Source organism: Jaculus jaculus, chromosome 17 (assembly GCF_020740685.1).
Source record: "Jaculus jaculus isolate mJacJac1 chromosome 17, mJacJac1.mat.Y.cur, whole genome shotgun sequence".
NCBI lineage: Eukaryota > Metazoa > Chordata > Mammalia > Rodentia > Dipodidae > Jaculus > Jaculus jaculus.
Window position 1 is genome coordinate 2,095,850 of NC_059118.1, and position 23,320 is coordinate 2,119,169.

At 40.9% G+C, this 23,320-nt stretch overlaps 1 protein-coding gene across 2 annotated transcripts in view; it reads right to left on the bottom strand.

Annotated features, from left to right (window-relative positions):
- Positions 1-20,814, bottom strand: part of Abhd5 (abhydrolase domain containing 5, lysophosphatidic acid acyltransferase) — a 28,070-nt gene extending 7,256 nt beyond the window's left edge. Inside the window, exons 1-4 of one of the 2 annotated variants that reach the window (XM_045136908.1) lie at positions 20,686-20,814; positions 8,501-8,586; positions 5,602-5,974; positions 339-493 (exon numbers count right to left, since the gene is read on the bottom strand). In XM_045136908.1, coding sequence (XP_044992843.1) covers positions 339-493; positions 5,602-5,974; positions 8,501-8,586; positions 20,686-20,720 — 649 coding nt within the window. In that variant the 5' untranslated portion in view covers positions 20,721-20,814. Of the gene's footprint in view, positions 1-338; positions 494-5,601; positions 5,975-8,500; positions 8,587-20,201; positions 20,352-20,685 lie in introns of those variants that run through there. The other variant, XM_004662129.2, reaches the window with a different exon arrangement.
- Positions 20,815-23,320: the final 2,506 nt, after the last annotated feature.

Consider the following 23,320-nt stretch of genomic DNA (forward strand, 5'->3'; position numbering starts at 1 on the left):
TATGATGGTAGGTCAACAATAGGTTCCCAGCAGAAACCACACTTTGGATTTGGATGGTTCCTGGCTGTGCTATGTAGTATAATGTTCTCCTGTGATGTCGGCCATGGTAATGATCCATAGCTCTTTCTGGCTATATGATCACATGGGCTTTGTGGGGACAGAGCTGCTACTCCATGGTGCTTAGGAGGTTTGGAATATTAAATGAATTCCTGACTTACTTCATTTTTAGCTGATGATGGCATCCTCAAGATATAACCCTGCCGTGAGTGGAGAAGCATACACATTCCTCTACTCCTCATCTATGAATACCTTGCTTTCCTAGGACATCAAACACTCACCAAAGGGTCCTGCAATCCTGAGGCCCGCTAAGGGGTTAAAGGGAGTTAATGCTGCTCCCAAGGCTCTGATCCAAACTGGAATTGGTCTGTCTTGATCAGCAAGGTCTGGTCGCTCAGGAAAACCCCAAGGCTCCACTAAAATGAGGTGACTGACCCTGTTGGGGGAAAGATCAGATTTAAGTTCCCTTGATAAATTTACCCTAAAACTACAGAACTAACATTTGTAAACTCTGAAAAGGAGACTAACAGCTAAGCAGGTTGTATCAAGTTCTTACTACATGTATACTATAGTGATTGGCAGGATTGGAGAGGTGTACACTAGAAAGAGGGCTTTATTTATACTTAAATTTATATAACAAAAGATACATGAAAATAGAATATATAACTGTTCCTTAAAAAGAAATGAGAAAAGAGAGGGAAAGAGAAGGAGGAAGAAGAAAGGGGAGAGGAGGAGAGGGCATCCTGGTAGATGACCCAGATACTGACCACTTAGAAAACCCCACTGTGTATATCAAGGTGGACACTGCAGAAGTGACTGATGACCAGCATCACACTCATAAAACAGCCTCAGATGCTAATAGTTAACCTCTTATGAATTCACTAATTAAAAAGTTAGGTTAGGTCTTAAAGTGGGTAAGGGGCTAGAGAGATGGCTCAGCAGCTAAGATGCTTGCCTATAAAGTCAAATGACTTAGGTTCAATTCCCTAGTACCCACATAAGCCAGATGCACAAAGTGGCACATGCATCTGGAGTTCATTTGCAGTGGCTGGAGGCCCTGGTGCACCCATTCTCTCTGCTTGCAAATAAATTAAAAGACTTTGAATGAACTTTTCTACAAACATGACAATAATATAACCTAGGCTAAAAATACACTTTTCAGGGCTGGAGAGATGGCTTAGCGGTTAAGCGCTTGCCTGTGAAGCCTAAGGACCCCGGTTCGAAGCTCGGTTCCCAGGCCCCACGTTAGCCAGATGCACAAGGGGGCGCAAGCGTCTGGAATTCGTTTGCAGAGGCTGGAGGCCCTGGCGTGCCCATTCTCTCTCTCCCTCTATCTGTCTTTCTCTGTGTGTCTGTTGCTCTCAAATAAATAAATTTAAAAAAAATACACTTTTCAGTTTGAAAGCCTGAAATTTGGTGAAATGGAACATGTCTATCTACCCTACCAGTATATCATGATGTCATCATACACTGCCCCTACGTTCTGTTCCTAACACTTTCCTAAATTTCTTCTACACTAGCCACTAGTCATTCCATTTTCTATAAAATACTCAGACTATTAACAGTTTAATTTTCCCATGTTATAAAATTTGTTAATAAAGAAAATACATTACCACCACTATGAGTACATTTCTGTTATATACCAATGATTCTAAACAGAGTGCATGGTCCTTTGAACACAATGAAACATTCAACTGTAACCAAAGCAGCCATCAAATGTCAGGCAAAAAATTTCCAAGCATAAAATGACAATGGTTCTAAAGACCCTTTCCTAAGATATACCTGCAAACAGAAAGGTAAATAAACTAAGAACTGTGCCAGATGGTATTATTTCTTACATAAAATCCATTTTATTATTTCTGTCAGCACATGTAAGGATGAGTTAATAGTGAGTTTCTTCCTTAGATTGTATTCTTCCAGCTCCAGAACACAGTTCTAGGACATGGAGCTCTTTGGTTCACAGAGAATATTCCAGTCTTCCATCCCAGATAACAGGCAGCTGAGACACATGACAGATCATACCAGGATGCAATGCTAGCCAATGCAGAAGAGAGCTAAAAACCTACATTGTTCTACTCAAGCATGCTAACAGATGGCAACCAGCCACTGGGCTGCCTAAAGTAACCAAAACAACATGAAGGTGAAGTTTCTGCTTACCAAACTTCAGCCAGTGCTAACCTGTCCTCTAAATTTCACAGCCCTGAGAGGTCTTTGGAATAGAACTATGAATTTTCATGGAACTACAGAGCACATGACAGTCCCATATATTTAGTGTGCTTCACAGCCTGAAAGCTCTTAGAGTAGTATCTGCCTAATAGTGTATGAGGAGGTTGAATATAAGTCTTATAAAAATAAACCGGCAAAGACTATCTCTCTTAAATTCCTTTTGTCACACCCCACAGTGAGATTCAGGTACAGGGTGTGGGATACAGCCAGAGGCAGGAGTGGAATTAATTAGTGAAATAGGTACCTCACTGACAGCAGCAAAAATTCATGTTAGGAAACAGCCCATGGTATTTATTACTGACTTCTCTCTTTATTTAAACAAGCCTCATCTTGCTCTAGGTGACTTGTTTTCACCTTACTCGCTTAAATAATCTTCAAACTAAAATCTGTGAACTACATAAATGAGGGCAGACCACTTCGTTCTGCTCAGTTTTGAAAGTAGTAAACTGCCCCAGCACTGCGTAGCCCTGTCTTCAGAATACCCACGGTATATGTGGCAGAAGCTCAGCCACCTTTTCTCGTGGCCATCCTCAGCAGCAATGCACAAATTGTATAAGGTGTCAAGTATAGCTGGGACATCACTGCTACTTATTTGTAGTGCACAGTTTCACAAGTCATTTCTTACCAACTGATAACACAATCCATTTAGAGGGTCAAGGGCCAGGGTGGTTTGTTTATTTTTTTTTTTTAATAAAAATGTATTATTTGGAATGAAAAAAATATAACAAACATGACTATCATCATACAAAAGTTCTGGTTCAGGCACATACATATATAAAATTCTTACTGAGAGGTAGAGTAAAAAATGTTTGAAGCTGGGCATGGTGGTGCACGCCTTTAATCCCAGCATTTGGGGGGCAGAGGCAGGAGGATTGCCGTGAGTTTGAGGCCACCCTGAGACTACATAGTGGATTCCAAGTCAGCCTAAGCTAGAGTGAGACTCTACCTCAAAAACAAAAACAAAATGTTTGAAAATAATTTTTAAACCCCCAACATCTAAACTGTGGTTCTATAGCACCTGTATCAACTATATATTGACAACCTCACAAAATAACTGCTCCTAATTTTCCACTGTAAGCTTTTAAAATATCAAAGATAAAATATAGGCTGTGCAAAGCACCTAGGCTGGTGGCTATCAAGTGGCATTTACTGAGTAATATAAGCTACTAGAGCAGAATTATTGCAGAGTATATGAAGACCCTGGCTGGACAGGGGAAGAGCAAGTCACTTAACCTTCATTCCGTAGGAAAGCCTGATAACAAGCACTGGTTCACAGGTTATTACACCCATTCCCCAGACCAAGTACCCAGGCTATCTTCTCAGCTATCTACTGAAAGATAACTGCCTGCTTGGCAGTACTTACCTGGGTCAATGTATATCTAACCTAGCATAATTGAGGCTGGGGAGATTGCTCAGTGGCTAAAGGCACTTGCCTGCAAAGCCAGCTGGCTCAGGTTCAAGTCCCTAGCCATCCACATAAAGCCAGATGTAAAAACTGGTGCAAGCATATGACATTCTATTTGCAGTGGTAAGAGACCCTGACATGCCTACAAATATTGTAATTATCTAAACACTACCTTCATATTCCATAGAAAATAAACTAATGTGATTTTTGAGGTAGGGTCTTACTATGTAGCCTAGGCTAGCCTGGAACTTGTGGTAATCTTCTTGCCTCTACCCTCCTGAATGCTGGGATTATGGGTATGAGCCCTTGATGAGATTATTTGGTCACATGTAGGGTAAGGAATGAATCCAAGAAGATGGCATATGTGAATCATCCAATCAGACATCTTTATGAAGGACCAGAGAGGGATTTAAACTATGGGAAAACAAGGAACTAGCAGAGCAGGAATAAGAACAGCTCATCAGTTTCAGCACATGAAAAGACATTCATCTCGTGCTAATCATTTTGAAGCTGATAAAACAGGTGATACTTTAAAGGGCAAAGCAGTGGATAACATCTATAGCCACATATTATATACTAGAATGAGATTTTAATCTGTCTAATGCTGAACTGGCTGCTCAGTAGATGAGTGTATAAACCTGACCTCTGTAAGATTCAATTTTCTATCTGCTACAATAACAAAGTAAGAACTATCAATTTGGGCTGGAGAGATGACTTAGTGGTTAAGGCACTTGTCTGAGAAGCCTAAGGATCCATGTTCAACTCCCCAGATCCCATGTAAGCCAGACGCACAAGGTGATGCATGTGCATGAGGTGGCACATGTATATGGAATTCAACTTCAGTGGCTGGAGGCCCTGACACATCAATCCTCTCACTCTCTCACTTAAAAAAAAAAAAAGAACCATCAATCAAAGAACTAAAGTACATGAGGAAATCTATGGCCTACTTCTGGAACAATGAAGTAGATCAGAAGAAACTGTCATCATGGTACAAAAGGACCATTCTCAAGCTGAAGTTATCCCCAAGTACTTCCTGTTGGCTCCATCCCTGAGAAAAACAGAAAACTGGGTAACAACAACCTAAGCACCTCCAACTCCAGGTCAAGTACAGCACACACTTTCCTTCTCAAGAGGAGCCAACTTGCTCAGCCTTGGTTTGTGTAATAAGAAAGCAGATGCACTATACTACATAATATTACACAGCAAGATTCTGTCCCAAAACAAACAAAAAAGTCATTAAGAAAATAGTTCTGAGGCTAGACAGATTGCTTAGTGGTTAAGGCATTTGCCTGCAAAGCCAAATGACCCAGGTTTGATTCCCCGGTAACCAAATAAAGCCAGATGCACATGACAGTCTATGTGTCTGAAGTTTGTTTGCAGCAGCTAGAGGTCCTGGCATGACAATTCTCTATCTGCCTCTGTCTGCACCTCATTCTCTCCAATAAATAATTAAAATATTAAAAATTTAAAATAATAGTTCTGTAATGAGAAACATTAGGGAATGATGTAACAATGAAGGAAACTAAAATTGAGAAGTCACAAAGCTCTAACTCCTAACCTACCATTTCCCATTATAACTTTCTACAACTTAGAAAAGGGTTAGGGGTTATAATAACAATAAGCAATAATATCATAATACATTTTACTTTGTGACTTAAACAACAAATTTTATATAACTGAAAATAACAAATATAGAGTCCTTTATAAAGCTTATCAACCTGAGAAATGTATAATAGGAAAGTTAACTTCATTCTTAATCTACTAGACTGGCTATGAATTATGATTAACTGAGCTGTAGGATCTTTTAAGAGAAGCCTCTTAAAGCTTGGGCAGCAGTAAGCAGCAAGCATGGAAACCAGAGATGAACACCTGGATGCTAGCTGTAACTCCTCTCTTCCGCCACCAGCACTTACCTCAATGGGTACTTCAGTGAGTAAGCAGCAGCCAAGAACCCACCCAGGTTGTGCCCGAGCAAGATCATTTTGTCCAATCCTAAGGCGCATCTCCATTCTTCGATGGATTCCACAAACTGATTCTCTACTTCTTCTGCATCGCTGTCAAACCTGGGTCTACTACTTCGTCCAAAGCCCAATAGGTCAAAAGCATAAACAGGCCTATTGGTGCAAAGATCTCCAAAATTCAGTACCCAGAGTCCAAGCCCTCCTCCAAAACCATGGAGGAGAACAAGGGGAGTTTTATGGCAAACAGTGTGGGAGAATTTCAGTGTCCATATTCTATTCCCATTAGATATACGAACATGCTCCTTTTTGTAAGTGCAGGGAACACCTAGTGAAGACATAAAAGAGACATTCTGCTTAGCTTCATTACTGATGAGCTCTCTCAGAGCAACAAAAAATTAGCAACTCAGGGACCATATGATATCCATTCATATGATTTTTAGCTTATATTATATTATCCCTAAAGAAGGGGGTATATATTTTATTGAAAAAAGTAATTCTAAATGACCATGTTGTATATCTAAGTGGGAAGACTTACCTTAGACAAGCCTCAAGTATTTGTGGTCAAAGTCTTTGGCAAGTCATATTACCTCCTGACTTCTTTCCACTCTAGCAAATTGAGGGTATTAGATGCCTAGAACTGGAGAAGAACTCAGTGGTCACTGAACCCATTATTTTAAGGTTCCTTACTTTGCAGACAATAACAAAAGAATGCCTCCATGAATTTTCAGAAACACTTGATAGATTAGCACTGAAGTCTGAAGTCAGACTTGACATAATCATAAAAGTCATGAATTTAAGGACGGGTTTATTATATCCATATCAAACACTGAATTCAAACCTAAAGTCATTTTCTTAATATTTATTTATTTATGAGAGAGAAAAAGAGAAAAAACGGGCACACCAGGGTCTCTAACCACTGCAAACGAACTCTAGAGACACATGCCACCATGTGCATCTGGCTTATGTGGGTTCTAGGGAATTGAACCTGGGTCCTTCAGCTTCATAGGCAAGTACCTTAACCACTAAGCCATCTCTCCAGCCCCCTTAAGTCATTTTAAAGCTTAGAAGAAAAGATATGAGAGGGTATGGCAGAAATACCTCAGCATGAGGTACCAGATAACCTAAATTGGTTCGAGTTCAGTAATTGCCTAGATAAAAGTGAATAATCACAGTTTTAAAGATCAACTATGGTGTTCAATGCCAAGTGACTAAATACATTAAGCACTCCTCAAACTGACTAACAATGAAACTAAATTTGAATTTATTTATATTAGCAACTGAATTGCTTACACTCTAGGTAGGCCCTTAATTATCTGTGCTGATCACATGCAGTAGACAAAGCATGACACAGCCAAGTGTTTCTGCACAATAATCACACAGTGGCAGCAAAGAGAGAGCCAGCATTCATTTAGTGTTTGGACAAAACCCATGTCCATATGTGGGAAGAAATGCCCTCATGTGGAATAGATGATCTGAATTAGCACCAAGCCAAACCTGCTCAACATTTTGAACAAGGTGTCTCAGCATTTCTATAAAATTATTTATAGCATCTAGTACAGAGTGCATCCCTGGCATTTACGCCTGCTACTAGAGCAGCAACCAATTCTCACTCTGGTTTTCATTCCTAGAACCTAGGGTCAGAAACCAACACATACACATTAGGCATCTAGAACACTTTTTAAGTTTTCTTTCAAGATTTTTCTTTTGTAAACCACAATGACATCTCTGTGAGTTTTGTACACAGCAAGATTATCCAAGTATATGGAATAGAAATTCATTTTCATGTTAAAAATACAGTAACAGGGATAATTATGCATTCCTAAGGGTATGTCCAACTATGGTCACTTACTCTGGAATCACCAAGTATACAAATAAGAATATTCACTAATGGTGAAAAGGATGAAAAGCAGGTGTGAAAAGCTATCAGCAAAAACATCCAAAATAAGCACATACAGAATTTGCCCTCACTCTAGGTCTTAACAGAAGAACCAAATTGTAAAATAAACACCAGAAGATTTAAATTCCAGTGCTCAGAAAAAAACAATAAAAGGCCTCCAAACCAGTATGAAGGTAGAATTAAAGGAGCTACAGCCATGAGACATGCTAAGGAGCATCCTGTCCCTTGTTCTATAGGAAAGAAATGGGAAGCTGAGCAAAGTAGCCACCCAGAGCTTGTAACCACCCAGTGGCAGTTCTGAGCCTATACCAAGCAACTGGGTTCAAGTTTAGACTATGTTCTGCTATGTGTTATAAGCTATGAAGTGTCTAGCATCTGTTCTGGATAGTTTGGGGATATGTGGCGATGGTGGGCAGGGGGATGACACCCTAAACTGTTTTGATATTAGTACTGAAACTTTATTTGCCTTTCTCACCCTCTTCTGAATAGTATACAGTGGAATTTTGCAGAGGTCTCATGCTGTGTGATTATCTGAGGGCAGATTAGAACACCCCCCCCCCCCCCCCCGCTCACTAGAGATCTGCAATCATGCCAACAATGCCATTCTTCCATCTCATTATGCTCAGGTCCGCAAGAAGGCACTCTTTTATAAACATGCTATCTTAAACTGCAGTGCATTTGTTACTATTTTCAAATAAATTAATACATTAACATTTTCAATTATTCAAATTTAAAATACTATAAATATTAATAACTATAAAACCATAAACAATGTTTCCTGAATTGTTAATAATTTAAGCTTTTAACAGGTATACAAGACCAAAAAAAATTGAGAATCACAGCCCCCATTTTTCCACTTGTTGGCACAGTGAAGCAAAAAGGCTTTTGCCAATAACTAACACACTCTAGGGTCAGAGCAAATAGTTCGGGTGACTTACAATAAGAAATCCTTACATTTTAACATTTTCTCTTCAGCTTCTTTAAGGTGTGATGTAGATGTAGGACACCAGGTGGGAAGCCAGCCCGTTAGCCATCCTGACCTAGAACACCAAAAACAAAATGCAGACAGGTGAGGTTATGTTCTCCTAAGTCTGCTTAAGTGATTACATGCTGAGAAGCAAGGAAAGAGAAGAAACAGTATCTGTGTGATAGCAAGCAATCTGTGACAAGTCACCCAGTGGGTACTATGTTGAGAATAAGAAACACAGAAGCTAAAATTAGGCAGGAAAAAAAAAAAAAACAGAAAAAAGTATTTGCTCATGGCTAGACACTTTTTATCTGTCTTGAAGTGCAAAAAAGTTAAAGGTTATAGGAGCAGGTTCATCTGAATGGCAGATTCACAGTGAGTAGAAAAGGTGTGTGCTGTAAGGGTTGAGAGAGAACCTTTATTTAAAATCTTAGTTTTAAGAAAGCCTTGATATTGCTAAAGACACATGCTTGGGTAGCAGGGTCACTGAGAAATATTGCTGGAGTGGAGCTTAAAACCTCCTCTGAGTAGACCAGCTGACTGAAAGCTGAAAAAAAGCTATGTTTCATGCAGTTCCATGGGAGAGAGAGAAGTCATTAGCGGAGATAAACAACAGTGGGCACTGCAAGCCTTAAGTTGGGACAGCCAGGCCAAATGAGGCAAAGGGTGTAACAGTGGTATGTCTGTTATGGGGGAAGCCAACTGCTCTCTAATTGAACTGGGGGGCCGCTCCATGTGAAGGAATATATGCCTGATCCTGAAAACCTATGACTGGGGAAGTCATGAGCCCTAGGGGCTGTAATGCCTGCTGGTGTCCGGCGAATTGCATATATTATGCTCACCAAACTGCCTGGTGAGCACTTCTCTTAATATTCATAACAATATAGTAATACTACTCTCACTTTTGGTTAGAGAAGCTTCTTTTTTCAGATTGTGGTGACCTCTGGGATGACTCAAAAGGCACCACAGTGCTGAGAAGTGTCAAAGGAGTGCTCAGTACTGAAACATCTCTATCACAGCTTCCAAGGCTTAGGGCCCATTGTGGAAGAGGTGGAGGAAAGAATGTAAGAGCCAAAGGAAGGGTAAGACTCCTTACAATGTGCTCCTCCAAACACAAAATGGCCTGGATATCCATGACCTCATAATACCTGACATGACCTACATTAGACCAGTATAGTAGAAGGAAAAGATGATGACATCAAAATAAAAGAAAGAGGGCTGGAGAGATGGCTTAGCGGTTAAGCGCTTGCCTGTGAAGCCTAAGGACCCCGGTTCGAGGCTCGGTTCCCCAGGTCCCACGTTAGCCAGATGCACAAGGGGGCGCACGTGTCTGGAGTTCGTTTGCAGAGGCTGGAAGTCCTGGCGCGCCCATTCTCTCTCTCTCCCTCTATCTGTCTTTCTCTCTGTGTCTGTCGCTCTCAAATAAATAAATAAATAAATAAATAAATAAATAAATAAATAAAATAAAAATAAAAGAAAGACTGAGAGAAGGAGGGAGTATGATAGAGAGTGGAGTCGTGAAGGAGGAAAGTGATGAGAGAGGGGAATCATTGTGGTTTATTGTTTATAATTATGGAAGTTGTCAATAATAATAAACATGGCATGGTGACCCATGCCTTTAATCCTTTAATCAAGAAGCAGAAGTAGGAGAAACAGCATGAGTTCAAGGCCACCCTGAGAATTCCAGGTCAGCCTAAACTAGAGCGAGACCTACCTCAATAATAATAATAAAAATAAAATAAGCCTCAAAGATAGGTGTGGTGACCCATGCTTTTAATCCCAGCACTCAGGAGGCAGAGGTAGGAGGATTGCTATGAGTTCAAGGCCACTCTGAGACTACACAGTGAATTCCAGGTCAGCCTAGGCTAATAGTGAGATCTTACCTCATAAAACCAAAAAAAAAAAAAAAAAAAAGGCCTCAAATCTAATGAGAAAGTGTTATGCAATTCAAGGATCTGGCCTGTGCTGTCTGCCTAGGGCAAGCTGGTTAACTGCGAATGGACAAACTAAACAGCTCTGAATTCCAGCAAACTGTAGATGAAAAGAAGGACCCAGATGTCATTGGAACACAGCCAAACACAGAGAACAAGAAGCAGGTTTAAGGCAACAGGTGAGGAAAGATATGGGGAGGCTACAACTGACACTTACCAGGAACCTACCAAGGAGTGGGCAAGCCTTCAACTCCAGCTTGGCAGCAGCAGACCAAAGCCTTACTGTAACAATGTGAGGCAATGCAGAGCGTCAGCAGCCATCTGCCTTGGCAAAGACTCAGTACATGGTGGTATGACAAAGTGAGAAATTCTTGGTGAAAGAAAAATGAACTTAGAAGCTAGATGTGGTGCCTCATGGCTATAATCCCAGCACAAACAAACAACAGGAGGAAAACAAGAAAGAAAAAAGAGAAATGAACAAGAAAGAGACAGTGACCAATTCCAGCTGAGAGTTAAAAGGTCTGAACCAAGGAACTGGTCACAGAAATAGAGACAAGATCTGTCAAAGGAAATAAAGAAGGTGTAACAGACATTCGCACTTCTGCCTCAATGTACAATGGGATACAGCAAGTAAGTTACAATAGGTGTGAGTGGGTTGGGCATAACTCAGTGGTAGAGTACTTGTCTAGCAGGCTGGAGATCCTAAGTGTGACTTAGGTAGCAGTACCTCAAACAAAATAAAACAAAACAAAGAATAGGTATGAATAGAAGACTATGTTAAGGTTTGGAAAGGCTAATTCAGTACCAGCTTTTTCTAACCTGCATAATTCATCCTAAGACATTTCCTTTTCCTGTAAAATGTATTACTATTTTTGTATATAATAGGTACTCAATAACTAATGTCTGCTGCATGATTACATCACAACTCAAATACTCCCAGTCTAAGTCAGACCCAGTAAATGGATGGCAAGCACTACAGACAAGAATAAACAACCAGCAAGAGACACAGGAGATACTTTGAGCTCAACTCTGAGTGACTCCCTTCCCTCTCCCCCCAGATAACCTTCTTTAAAATGTCTGTTAAATTATGCATGGTGGTGCACACCTTTAATCCCAGCATTTGGGAGGCTGAGGTAGGAGGGCTGAACTACATGGGGAGTTTCAGGTCAATCTGAACTAGAGTGAGACCCTGATTCACAAAAAAAAAAAAAAGAAAGAAAAGGAAAAAAAAAAAGAAAGAAGGGAGGGAGGGAAGGGAGGAGGGAAGGAAGGAGAGAAAGAAAGAAAGAAAGAAAGAAAGAGAGAAAGAGAGAGAGAAAGAAAGAGAGAGAGAGAGAGAGAAAGAAAGAGAGAGAGAGAAAGAAAGAGAGAGAGAGAGAGAGAGAGAGAGAGAAAGAGAAAGAGAAAGAGAAAGAGAAAATGCCTGAGAAATGGCCCATGGCCTATAGGACAAAGCCCTGATTCTCAGGCTGGCACAGAAGGGACTTTACAATCTGCCCACAGCCTGCTCCCACCTCAGCTTTTCTTTTGCAAACTAAACTTCCTTGGAACCTCAGTACCCAAAGCTTCATTCTACCACATCTCTCTATGGCTTTGCTCAGCTCCTTCCTTGGCCCAAATCCTCACCCTTTGAGACACTATCCCTGACTTTGACCCCAGCGATAGAGGAGTGGTCCTTATTACAGATACAAATACTATAGTCAATAGCTATCTATTACAAAGTTACGTAACTGCACTGTGAATACACCAAAAGTTAAATCAAGCCTAAAAGCCATCTTTTTTTTGCAGATGCTGAACACATTTGCCAGTTGGCTGTGATGGGAATAACCGTGACTGTAAACTCGTGTGTCAGGAAGAAAAGCAGATGGGTTTACTTTGACAGACATAGTGTTTACAATGCCATAGGTTCTTAATAGAAGGTGCCGTACAGACAGGGCAAGGGGCTGAATCCTCCAAAGCAAAACATGAATGAGCATTATACAGAAAAGAGAATCAAAGAAAGGATCATCAAGGTACAAACATAAAACTTTAATATTGTTCCACTTTAGGTATGGAAGCCTGTTCACAAACTATAAAAAAGAACTCAATGCTTCAGCAATTAGCTTAATTCACTAACTATTTTAATTGTTGAAAAAAGTAGTTAACAGGCAAGAGTGTGTCTTTTAAACCAACAACAACAAAACTGAAATGAACTATAACCTTTATCATAAACAAGTTGGGACAAAGAAAACACACCCAGATGTGATCTTATTTTCAGTCTTATAAAATTCCAACCTGAAGTTCCTATGTATTAAGCTCTTATACATGTAACTTAGTTATTATTTACCTTTGAAAATTCATATAATAGCCTATAACACAGGTATTGTTTCTAGCTCCACTGATTTACAGATATTGTCTACCTAGCCCCAATGATTTGCAATCACAAAACCAATTTTCTTTTCTGAGAAAAGGCCTCATGTAGCTCAGGCTGAACTAGAACTCACTCTATGTATGTTTTATAGAAACACTTCTACTTCTGTCAGACTGAATGTTACACATCTAATAGCCCCAAAGCAATGCTTAAAAAGAGTGAAAGGCAGCCAGGCATGGTGGCGCATACCTTTAATCCCAGCACTTGGGAGGAAGAGGTAGGAGGATGGCCATGAGTTCGAGGACACCCTGAGACTACATAGTGAATTCCAGGTCAGCCTGGACTAGAGCAAGACCCAACCTCAAAAAAAAAAAAAAAAAAAAAAAAAAAACAAAAACAGTGAAAGGCAAGAGTCTATGCTACCCATCACCTGCTCTGTTCCAGAGTGCTCACAATGCATCAGACTGCTATCTCCATTGCTTCAACTGCTAAACCATACCCACCCAACCTTATGTCCTATCTTCAGGGTCAGTTAACCACACCTTTAGAAAGACCCTCTGCCTTTCAATGTTGCTCAACATTCCTTAAGAATGGTATATAAGGACTGGAACTAGGACCACAAGACTGAAGCCTATATATACAAAGCCATTCTTCTGAGATTCAACAAAAATATTCGCAGGGCCTAGGTGTAAAACAGTAACCTGATGCAGGGCTAGCTGCCTTCCTACAATTCTGGAAAATAGACAAGTAAAACTCATTTTATTTAAGCAATAATCCATAAGCACAATTATCCATCACCAAGTCTCATTTCAGTAGAGATCAAAGTATCAATCACAACACAAACAAAGCCAACCACCTACAGCATGAGGAAGGAAAACACCTACAGCATGAGGAAGGCCTAAAATGTGTGCTACAGAGCTTTCTACAAAGCCTTACTACCTGGGCATTGACCTTACTGGCAAGGCAGGAGATTCAAGCCCCAAAGCATCTCATACAAATAAATAAATAAGTGGAAAAATTTAGTAAGGGCTTTTAGAAGACTACACTAGAAGTGGCAAAGCATAGTACATATTTACCAAAAGTTATATATGATATTAAGCATTCTAAGTTTCTCCCTGAACTTTCTACCCAATTCTTTTTGCAATTGTAACTAACATTACTTTACTCTGTGCCATGAACATTTAAGTTTCCTGGTAATTCCTGTTTTGTTCTTTGAGAAATTTGACTATCTATACTATTACTAAACCTGAATTGCACAATCTATAAATATTGTGAAACAGTGAAAGAGGTTTCAAAGTATTCTGAAGAAAATATACAGAAGTCTGGCCAATTTCCACATACTCTTGGCCACTTAAAACAATATTTCAATTAGGTTATAAGTAAAGAGGATTTCACTATGTTAGTTTTGTTTAAAAATAGCCTCCATCCATGTACTGGCACAGTCATGAGAAAAAAAAATACATGTTTATTGTTGCTCTCTAAAAATTACCATAGTATGCTCTCTTATTTAAAGAAGCCATGAGCCGGGTGTGGTGGCATACACCTTTAATGCCAGTACTCGGGAGGCAGAGGTAGGAGGATTGCTGTGAGTTTGAGGCCAGCCTGAGACTACACAGTGAATTCCAGGTCAGCCTGGGCCAGAGCGAGACCCTACCTTGGAAAAAAAAAAAGGAAAAAAACCCAGAAGCCATGAATTGTGATTTTTACTGTAAATATCCAAGGTAATTAGAAGTGTATATGTGTATGTATATGTATATATATGTGTGTGTGTGTGTGTGTGTGTGTATATGCACACACATATATATATACGCACACACATATATTTCCTAACCAATGAAAAACTGTAAACTTCCAAATTGGAAACAGGAACAAAACTAACAGTCTTTCTTCGAAACAATTCCTAAATCCTGCCTTCTTGGAAACTGACTTCTTAAATCCGATCTCATAAAAAAAGGGGAGGAAAAAGAGCATGTCTCATACAACTACAATTTAAGTGATTAATATACCATTTTATTTTAAAAACATGGCTCAATGGGCTGGAGAGATGGCTTAGTGGTTTAAGGCATCTGTCTGTGAAGGACCCAGGTTCGATTCCCCAGGACCTACATAAGCCAGATGCACAGGGTGGCAAATGCATCTGGAGTTCATTTACGTGGCTAAGGGCCCTGGTTCACCCATTCTCTCTCTCCTTCTCTCTCCGTCTGTCTCTCTCTCAATTAAATTAAATCAAATTAGATTTTTTTAAAAAAACATGATTTAAGTTATCAGTGGCTATTACATCAATGACAGACAGCAGAAGCCCTCTAATATATCTAAACACATTAAGAGTTCTTTAAAAGCTTAGTGGGGTGATGTTTACCTGTAATGCCAGCACCCAGGAGGCAGGGCAAGGAGAATTGAAAAGAAAACTAAAAATCCTAGACCTCAAATGTATAATTATTTTTAACAAAATCATCTCTACACTTTTTTTAATAACACAACTGGGAGTAAGAAGTTATAACACTATCAGGCTAAACTAAAAATCTAACAATTAGTCCAGGCTATTTTTGGATCAATAATGTTTCATAATAGGTGTTATAAATAGTATGGGTCGAATTTTTTAAGGACTCTGCTCAGATACCTGAAATTCTGAAACATTATTGTCCAGTATTTTGTTTTATATATAAAGTGTACCATCCCTAACTTTATAGTCTTTTTGTCACAGGATTGGAATTTGCATTTACTGGCCTGTGACTGGCACTTTACTACAGGTGGAACTGTGAGGCATAAGTTAGTTCATCTGAGGTCAAGAGAATCCTACTCCCAGCCTCTCCAGGACAACTTAAGTTTAACTGTTGTCTTATTCAATGCAAACCTTTCTGAGTAGCTTATGAAAAAAAATTAAGTCACACAGCTGTAATATAAACAATCAATCAACTACCATTACCACCTGACTTCTTTAAAATCAAGATCATATGGTTTTTTGTCTTAGCATAAATTTACAATAGTTGAAGGGTTTAATAAAAATTTGTTTATAAAGCCCTTTAGACTCTAGCAGACATGACTGAGACAAAAGCCTTGTTCTGGGCTTATAAAACAAATATACAAATAACTACTATATGAGTAAATACTGATTTAAGAGCAATAAATAAACATTAGAGCAGGGTGTGGTGGTAAAGGCCTATAATCCTAGCACTTTGGAGGTAGAAAAAGGAGGATCAAAGGTTCAGGGCCATGTTAGGATACGTAGCAAGACTTTGCCTCAAAGGAAAATCAAAAACTGAAAGAGGAAGTTTGAAAAACAACAACAACAACAAAAAAAAATATCAAGTGTCTTTAGAGAAGGGAGATCACAATGTATCTTGGATTAGAGGAAATAAAATTACAAATATAGAAAGGAGCCACACTACCTCCAAATGGCTTTGAGGTCAATCTGAGATATAATAAACACAATAAAACCACTGTGTAAAACAGGACATATAATAAAGTACATGACTGATATTCTTGGAAATGTAAAAGGAACTAATGAAGTGACTTATGCTTAAATTACATTATCAAGCTTACAAAAATCCAATGGAGAAAATGAGGGACCTGATCCAGGCAAAAATGGCATAAGAAAAGACATGTCAACTTAGAATCTAGGGAACTTGGTATTCAACAGCCACAGCTGTTTCTGGATAACCTGAAGACTGTAATTTGCCCTTAAAAAAATGTAGGGGAAGAACTGTTTTGTTTTGTTTTGTTTTGTTTTGTTTTGTTTTGTTTTTTTGCATTGTTTAGGAGAAGGAAGATACAAGTAAGATCTGGACATGATAAATTGGAGAAATGAGGTATAAACAGCTGAGAAACAGAAACAGCACTATAGAGCGAAAGAGAAAACGATCTTTGTCTTCCACAGACAAGACAGTTCAAGAACTGTAAGTAGATAAAAACAAGGACAAATTTAGACTCTTGGAGGATTGCTACATAAAAATTAGTTAAAAGAACAGAACCTAATAAAATTAATTGATGGTCTCAGCTAAGACAGTAAGCAAAATGTCTAAGAGCTAAAATGTCTAATAAGTGTTTCATTACAGTATCAAACTAAAAAGAATCCCAAGAGGGCTGAGGATGTTACTCAGTGGTAGGGTGCTTGCATGAGGCCCTGAGTTCTATGTGTATAGGGTAAGTGGGGTGGAGTGGGGTGGGGACTGGGGGGCTGGGAGTATGTGTGAAGGACCGGGAAGAATAACCTACTGAGGAAAATAGAAGGCCACTGTGATGTGGCATTGAAGAGTTTCTTGATTTTAAAGAAGTCAGGTGGTAATGGTTACACAAAGAAAGGGAGGTGGCAGCAGGGAAGAATGCACAGAGCTCAACAGGTTTTTAAAGAGGTAAGAAGATAAATTCACTCTTCTATTCCCGTAACAAAGAACAGAATACAAACTTTAACATAAAGTTGGCTGGATGCTGTCAAATAACTTAGGCAGGAAAGAACAGACAGAAAGCCTTCATTTATGCCTTATTATAGCATCTGATGATTTCCACTGTATAAATAATCCCACAATGGCTGGAGAGATGGCTTAGTGGTTAAGGTACTTGCTTATGAAACCTAAGGACTCCCTAAAACCCATGAAGGCCGGATGCACATGTGTCTGGAGTTTGTTTGCAGTGGCTAGAGGCTCTGGCGCACCCATTCTCTCCCTCATAAATAAATAAATAAAATATTTTTTAAAGATTTTATTTTCATCTATTTATTTATTAGAGACAGACAGAGAGAGAGAGAGAGAGAGAGAGAGAGAGAGAGAGAGTGAAAGAGAATGAGCACACCAGGGCCTCTAGCCACTGCAAAACTCCAGATACAAGTGCCACCATGTGCATCTGCCTTATGTGGGACCTGCAGAATTGAACCTGGGCCCTTAGGCTTCACAGGCATGTGCCTTAACCGCTAAGCCATCTCTCCAGCCCAATAAATAAAATTTTTTTTAAAAAAATGCTCTCACAAAGGCCACTTTCAAGCTGCTGATACTGGTAAAATTCCCAAAAATTCAGCACTGGCTTGCCAGTATACATCAACTCCAGAATGCCACTGTAAATCAATTTTTTTTTTAAGTATTCATTTATTTGAGAGAAGGAGAAAGAATGGGCATTACAGGGCCTCTTGCCACTACAAATAAAGTCCAGATGCATGCACCACCACACTGTGCATATGGCTTTACATAGGTACTAAGGAATCGAACCCAGAATGCAGACTTTGCAAGCAAGTGCCTTTAACCACTGATCCATCTCCCTGGCCAAACCATTTATTTTATGGCTTACCCTGCAACTGAGAAATTCTGTGATAGCTTTCCTCTAAACTCTACTGGTATTTAATAATTCTCAGGGACATTACAGCAATTCACAGAAGTCTACCCCAATCTTGTGATATTGACCTTTCTCACCTTCTTAATACCTCACAATGAGGATTAAATTTCAACCTTTAAAGTCTCTTAGGACACTCAACCACATACAAATAAGGTCTAAATTCTTAGGATAAGAACTTGACTTAAAAATAGCCAAACATGGGGGCTGGAGAGATGGCTTAGCGGTTAAGCGCTTGCCTGTGAAGCCTAAGGACCCCGGTTTGAGGCTCAGTTCCCCAGGTCCCACGTTAGCCAGATGCACAAGGGGTCGCGCGCGTCTGGAGTTTGTTTGCAGAGGCTGGAAGCCCTGGCGCGCCCATTCTCTCTCTCTCCCTCTATCTGTCTTTCTCTCTGTGTCTGTCGCTCTCAAATAAATAAATAAAAAATATTTTAAAAAATATTTTAAAAAAAATAGCCAAACATTCCACGAGTTTCGATCTAAGCAAATAGCAGCAGAAATGTGGTAGAAAATACCTTACAAGCAAATCCAAATAACTGGGGTAGGAAGGTTCCAACTAGCTCTACTATTTGGTAGTGGTAACTCCAACTGGAATGGGAATAGTCATATACCCAGCACTCAGTTGACATGAGGTCTAAAATCACCACACCTGTGAAACACCTGGTAGGAGCTTAGACATCTTTATTTGCCTGCCTGATACAGTTCAGAAGTCCATCCCAGTGTGGATACTGCTGATTTATTGTTGCTGGGACAAAACACCCAACCAGAAGCAGCCAAGAATACCAGGGAGTTCTGCCTCTGTCTAAGGACTATGGCTGGTAAGCTGCTAATGACTTTTGTATGGTCTATATTCAGTGGCTTCCAGCAATAATAAAACCCTTTCACTGTTGTTCTTTGGGCTACCAAGTCTCACATCATCAAGACCAAAGGGTCCACCTATAGGTACTCTCAAGAAAGAGCCAAAATAGAACTGGAGAGATGGCTTAGTGGTTAAGGCACTTGACTGCAAAGCCAAAGGACCCTGGTATGATTCACCAGGACCCATGTAAGCCAGAAGCCCAAGGTGGTGCATGTGTCTGGAGTTCTTTTGCAGTGCTGGAGGCCCTGGTGCACCCATTCATTCTCTCTCTCTCTCTCAAATAAATTAATTAAAATTTAAAAAGAGCCAAAATAATGTTTTGACAAACCTAATGTGAATACAAGTTACCAGTTGAGTTCCTACTTATCATGGCCATAACAATGAACAATGAAGCATGTCAACATATCAAAACAGTGTACCCAATTATCATATAAGCAAAACTTAGAAGGTCCCAGTGGCTAATATTCCAAAATTTTCCTCCTCATGCTATCTTCCTAAGTACTCCTATATTCATAATATCCCACATTCTACCTTTTAGATTATGTTTCATATACGAATTTCCCCAGATATATGAAGCAGAACTGTTGTCATAGTAATTTATAAGAGAGAAGTAGGTAGCTTATTTTCCTATACAAAACTGTAGTCTTGAGAAGGTAATACCTTCATGATAATTATTGTACCAATTACTATTTTTCTTTTTTACTCACAAAGGCACAGAACCTGTCATAGAAAGTAATTTAAACTGAGTCTACATATCAAAATCTCAGCTGGGTGTGGTGGCTCACACTTGTAATCCTAGCACTGGGAAGGCAGAGGCCAAGAGGGTTGCTGCAAATTTGGCTAACCTTGTTTGCATATTGACATAATTGAATTCTAGGCCATCCAGGACTACCTAGGTACATAATCGCAAAATAATAATAATAAATAATAAGAAGAAATTTCATGTTAGGCACCTGTCCTTCAACTTCTAATAATAATGATAATGATGATAATGAAGAAGAAATTTCCCTTTATGCACCTGTCCTTCAACTTATAATAATAATAACAACAACAACAATTATAGAAGAAGAAGAAACTTCACTTTAGGCACCTGTCCTTCAACTTCTAGTAATAATAATAATAGAAGAAGGATCTTAACTTTAGGCACCTGTCCTTCAACTTCTAATAATAATAACAGAAGAAGAATCTTCACTTTTGCACCTGTCCTCCAACTTCCACAAAGTTGCTACCTGTAATGGTCGTCTTCCGAGGTCCACACTTCAGGACAACCACAACGACCCATCTCAGGAGCACGCACACGCACAGCAACGTTGGGAAGACAATCACTCTGCACACCCTTCCGTGAAGTTTCTGCGAGGGAGGTGTTTTCCCAGAAACCCACGGCCACACGCCCACCTCCCCGTCCTCAGTCGTCCGGGCTTCCAGGTGAGCTCTGCGGGCCAGGAGCGCCGCCCCGTCCCCCTGCGCGCGGCCCTGTCAGCACCGGCCCCGCGGGCCGCTCCCGGGAGAGGGCGCTGAGGTGGGGGCCGTGAGGGGGGGTTCCCCACACACGACCGCCCCGTCCCCGCCTCCGCCTCGCGGCCCTGGGCTCTGACACACTTCTCAGAAAGCGCAGCTCCGAGGGACCGACCACGCGTCTCAAGAAGATCCCAAGAACTTGGGGCCGCCCACCGCACACACACACACCATCCCCTTTGCCCCGCCAGTCCTCACCCTTCGCCCGAGTCCACCTCCTCTTCAGCCGCCATCGCCGCCGACGCGCAGGCGTAAAGAACAACGCGTTCTTGAAGCCGGCTGACAGGCCGACTGGGCCGCGCCCGGCCGCAGAGGCCCTTAAGGCTGCGCCGCCCGCGCATGCGTCGAACACCCAACTGAAGCGCTCCGGCGTCGCGGCCGCGCCTCTGCGCGTGCTCGCTCCGGGTGCCCACCCCCCCGCCTCCGCGCGCCCATCAACGGCGCATGCGTCACCTCTCCCGCGGTGCGCCAGTGCTTATAGAGGCTGGGCCCTGAAAGGTCCGCCAGGGACGAGAACCGCTGTGGGGGATTCCCTCAGCGGTGCTATGTCATCGCTCATTTGAACGGTGACCATTGATTCATCATGGCATGGGTACGGGCTGTCAGGTCTGGGCAGCGGTCAATCACTGGGAGTCTGGGGCCTGAGGAGACACCCTGGGCCGTGAGATAAGGATGGGTAAAGGCTGCGGGGGCGGGGCGGGGACGCTCTGATGGAAGTCTGTGAGGTCTCTACCGGCCCTCCCCAGCACGTAGGTGGCCAGGGACACAGGACAGTTCACAGGACCCTCCATTCCGTAGACTGTGTGAGAGGGGGACACTACTCTGTGCTGGGGTTACAGACCTGACCCAAACCAGGAACCGCATCTCACTTCATCCAAATCCTAATGCTTGGGAAGGGGGAGAAGAGCCTGTATTTAGGTACTTAGGGTTACTTCACCACCTCCACCCCAACCCCACCTTCTATCAGCTCTAAGGAACTAAGGGGAAAAGTCCCAGAATCCGTTCTATCTCTCTCCCATCCCTCCCTCTCGCTCAGCTGGGTGTACCAATGAGTTTAATTTGGGGTTACTTAGAGGAACATGGACAACTAATGAGTTCTAGACACCATTGAAGAAACTGTCTCCTTAGAGTCTATTCTTGAATGATGGCTGGCTCGCAAAAATATTTTCACGAAGTAAGTTTAACTTTTTTTTTCTCAAGAGAAGGAAGCAGATATGTGAAAATAAGGAGGAACAATGAAAAGCTCTATAGACAAGCAGAAGTTAGCGCTCAAAGCCAGATTTTAAAGACAGAATTCAGAACCTTGACACCATTGTGATTAAACAAATAGAACCATCCTGATATTGCATAAGGGATGTTTTCCAAGGCCAGCCTCTTGCTGTTAGGAATAAGTGAGCTGGATATGTTATTGTTGTCTGTACTCTTCACTGAGAATGGAGAATTCAGTAAGTTCACTTAATTCAGCCACACAGGGATGGTGATGACCACTAATATCTTTAGCGACTCAATCTTTAGCCTTAACTAGATCAGGATTAATGAGCTGAATCTTCAAACTATAATAAAGATACATACTTTTGTTTTTCCAGAGGGCTATGCAGATGCTAGGTACATAAATTTAGACTTACGCAAAACTGTCCCTGCTGCCCTCTTTCGTGTTCGAGACTTTCTGAGGAGGCGTGGTTAATGGCAACATTTGTTATACCTATATTCACACCACTTAAACCAAACACAACATGCTTTGGTGATTACACTATTCCCTCCTATGTATCCCCTTCATGTTTAGAGTCCCTGCTCTGTCCTGTCTGAGGGTAATACAGGCCTCCAGCCTTCATGAAGGCAATACTGGTATAAGACTTAGTTCATCACTGTCCATCTTAGGAATACCTTTGACTGATCTATCATGAGCAGATGAATCTTAAAGTTCTGGAAGCTATGAGACAAAAAGGCAATGTGTAACATGATGAGGACTTTGCTGAACTCCTTTTATAAAAAACCCACACCTTCAAAACAAACCCACTCTTGACATAAAGGCATAAATCCATGAAGGTGGTACCTCTGTGACTAAAACACTTCTCATTATGCCTCACCTACACACCTCTGCATTGGGATTGAACTTTAGAAGACACATTCAAATAAAAACATTGCCTCTGCCTCTCGTCCCTCACTACTGCCTCCCTCTTCTCTGACTCCCATTTCCTATAAACTTGATAGGTCTTGGGAGCCTTTCAGGCACTCAGATTTATAGCCTTGTATGATTAGTAAAGCTTTTAAAAAAATACTTTTATTTATTAGAGAAAGAGAGAGGGCATGCACTTGCCAGGGCCTCTTAACTGATGCAGATAAACTCCAGACACATGTGTCCAATTTGGAGCATTTTAATGCATATTTTTGCATGTCCTTCCAATAGTAACAAACTTTTTTTTTTATAAAATTTTTTATTTATTTATTTGAGAGTGACAGACACAGAGAGAAAGACAGATAGAGGGAGAGAGAGAGAATGGGCGCGCCAGGGCTTCCAGCCTCTGCAAATGAACTCCAGACGCGTGCACACCCTTGTGCATCTGGCTAACGTGGGACCTGGGGAACCAAGCCTCAAACCGGGGTCCTTAGGCTTCACAGGCAAGTGCTTAACCGCTAAGCCATCTCTCCAGCCCAGTAACAAACTTCTTAAGACACAGATGATGTCTTTGGATTTGAAAGGTAAAAGCTACCCATAACTAAAGTAGTAAGTAATAAATATTTCTTAATGTATGTGGTGGTTTGAATGTGGAATGTCCCCATAGACTCAATCAGGGCTTTAATCCCCTGACGGTAGTGCTGTTCCTGAAGGTGA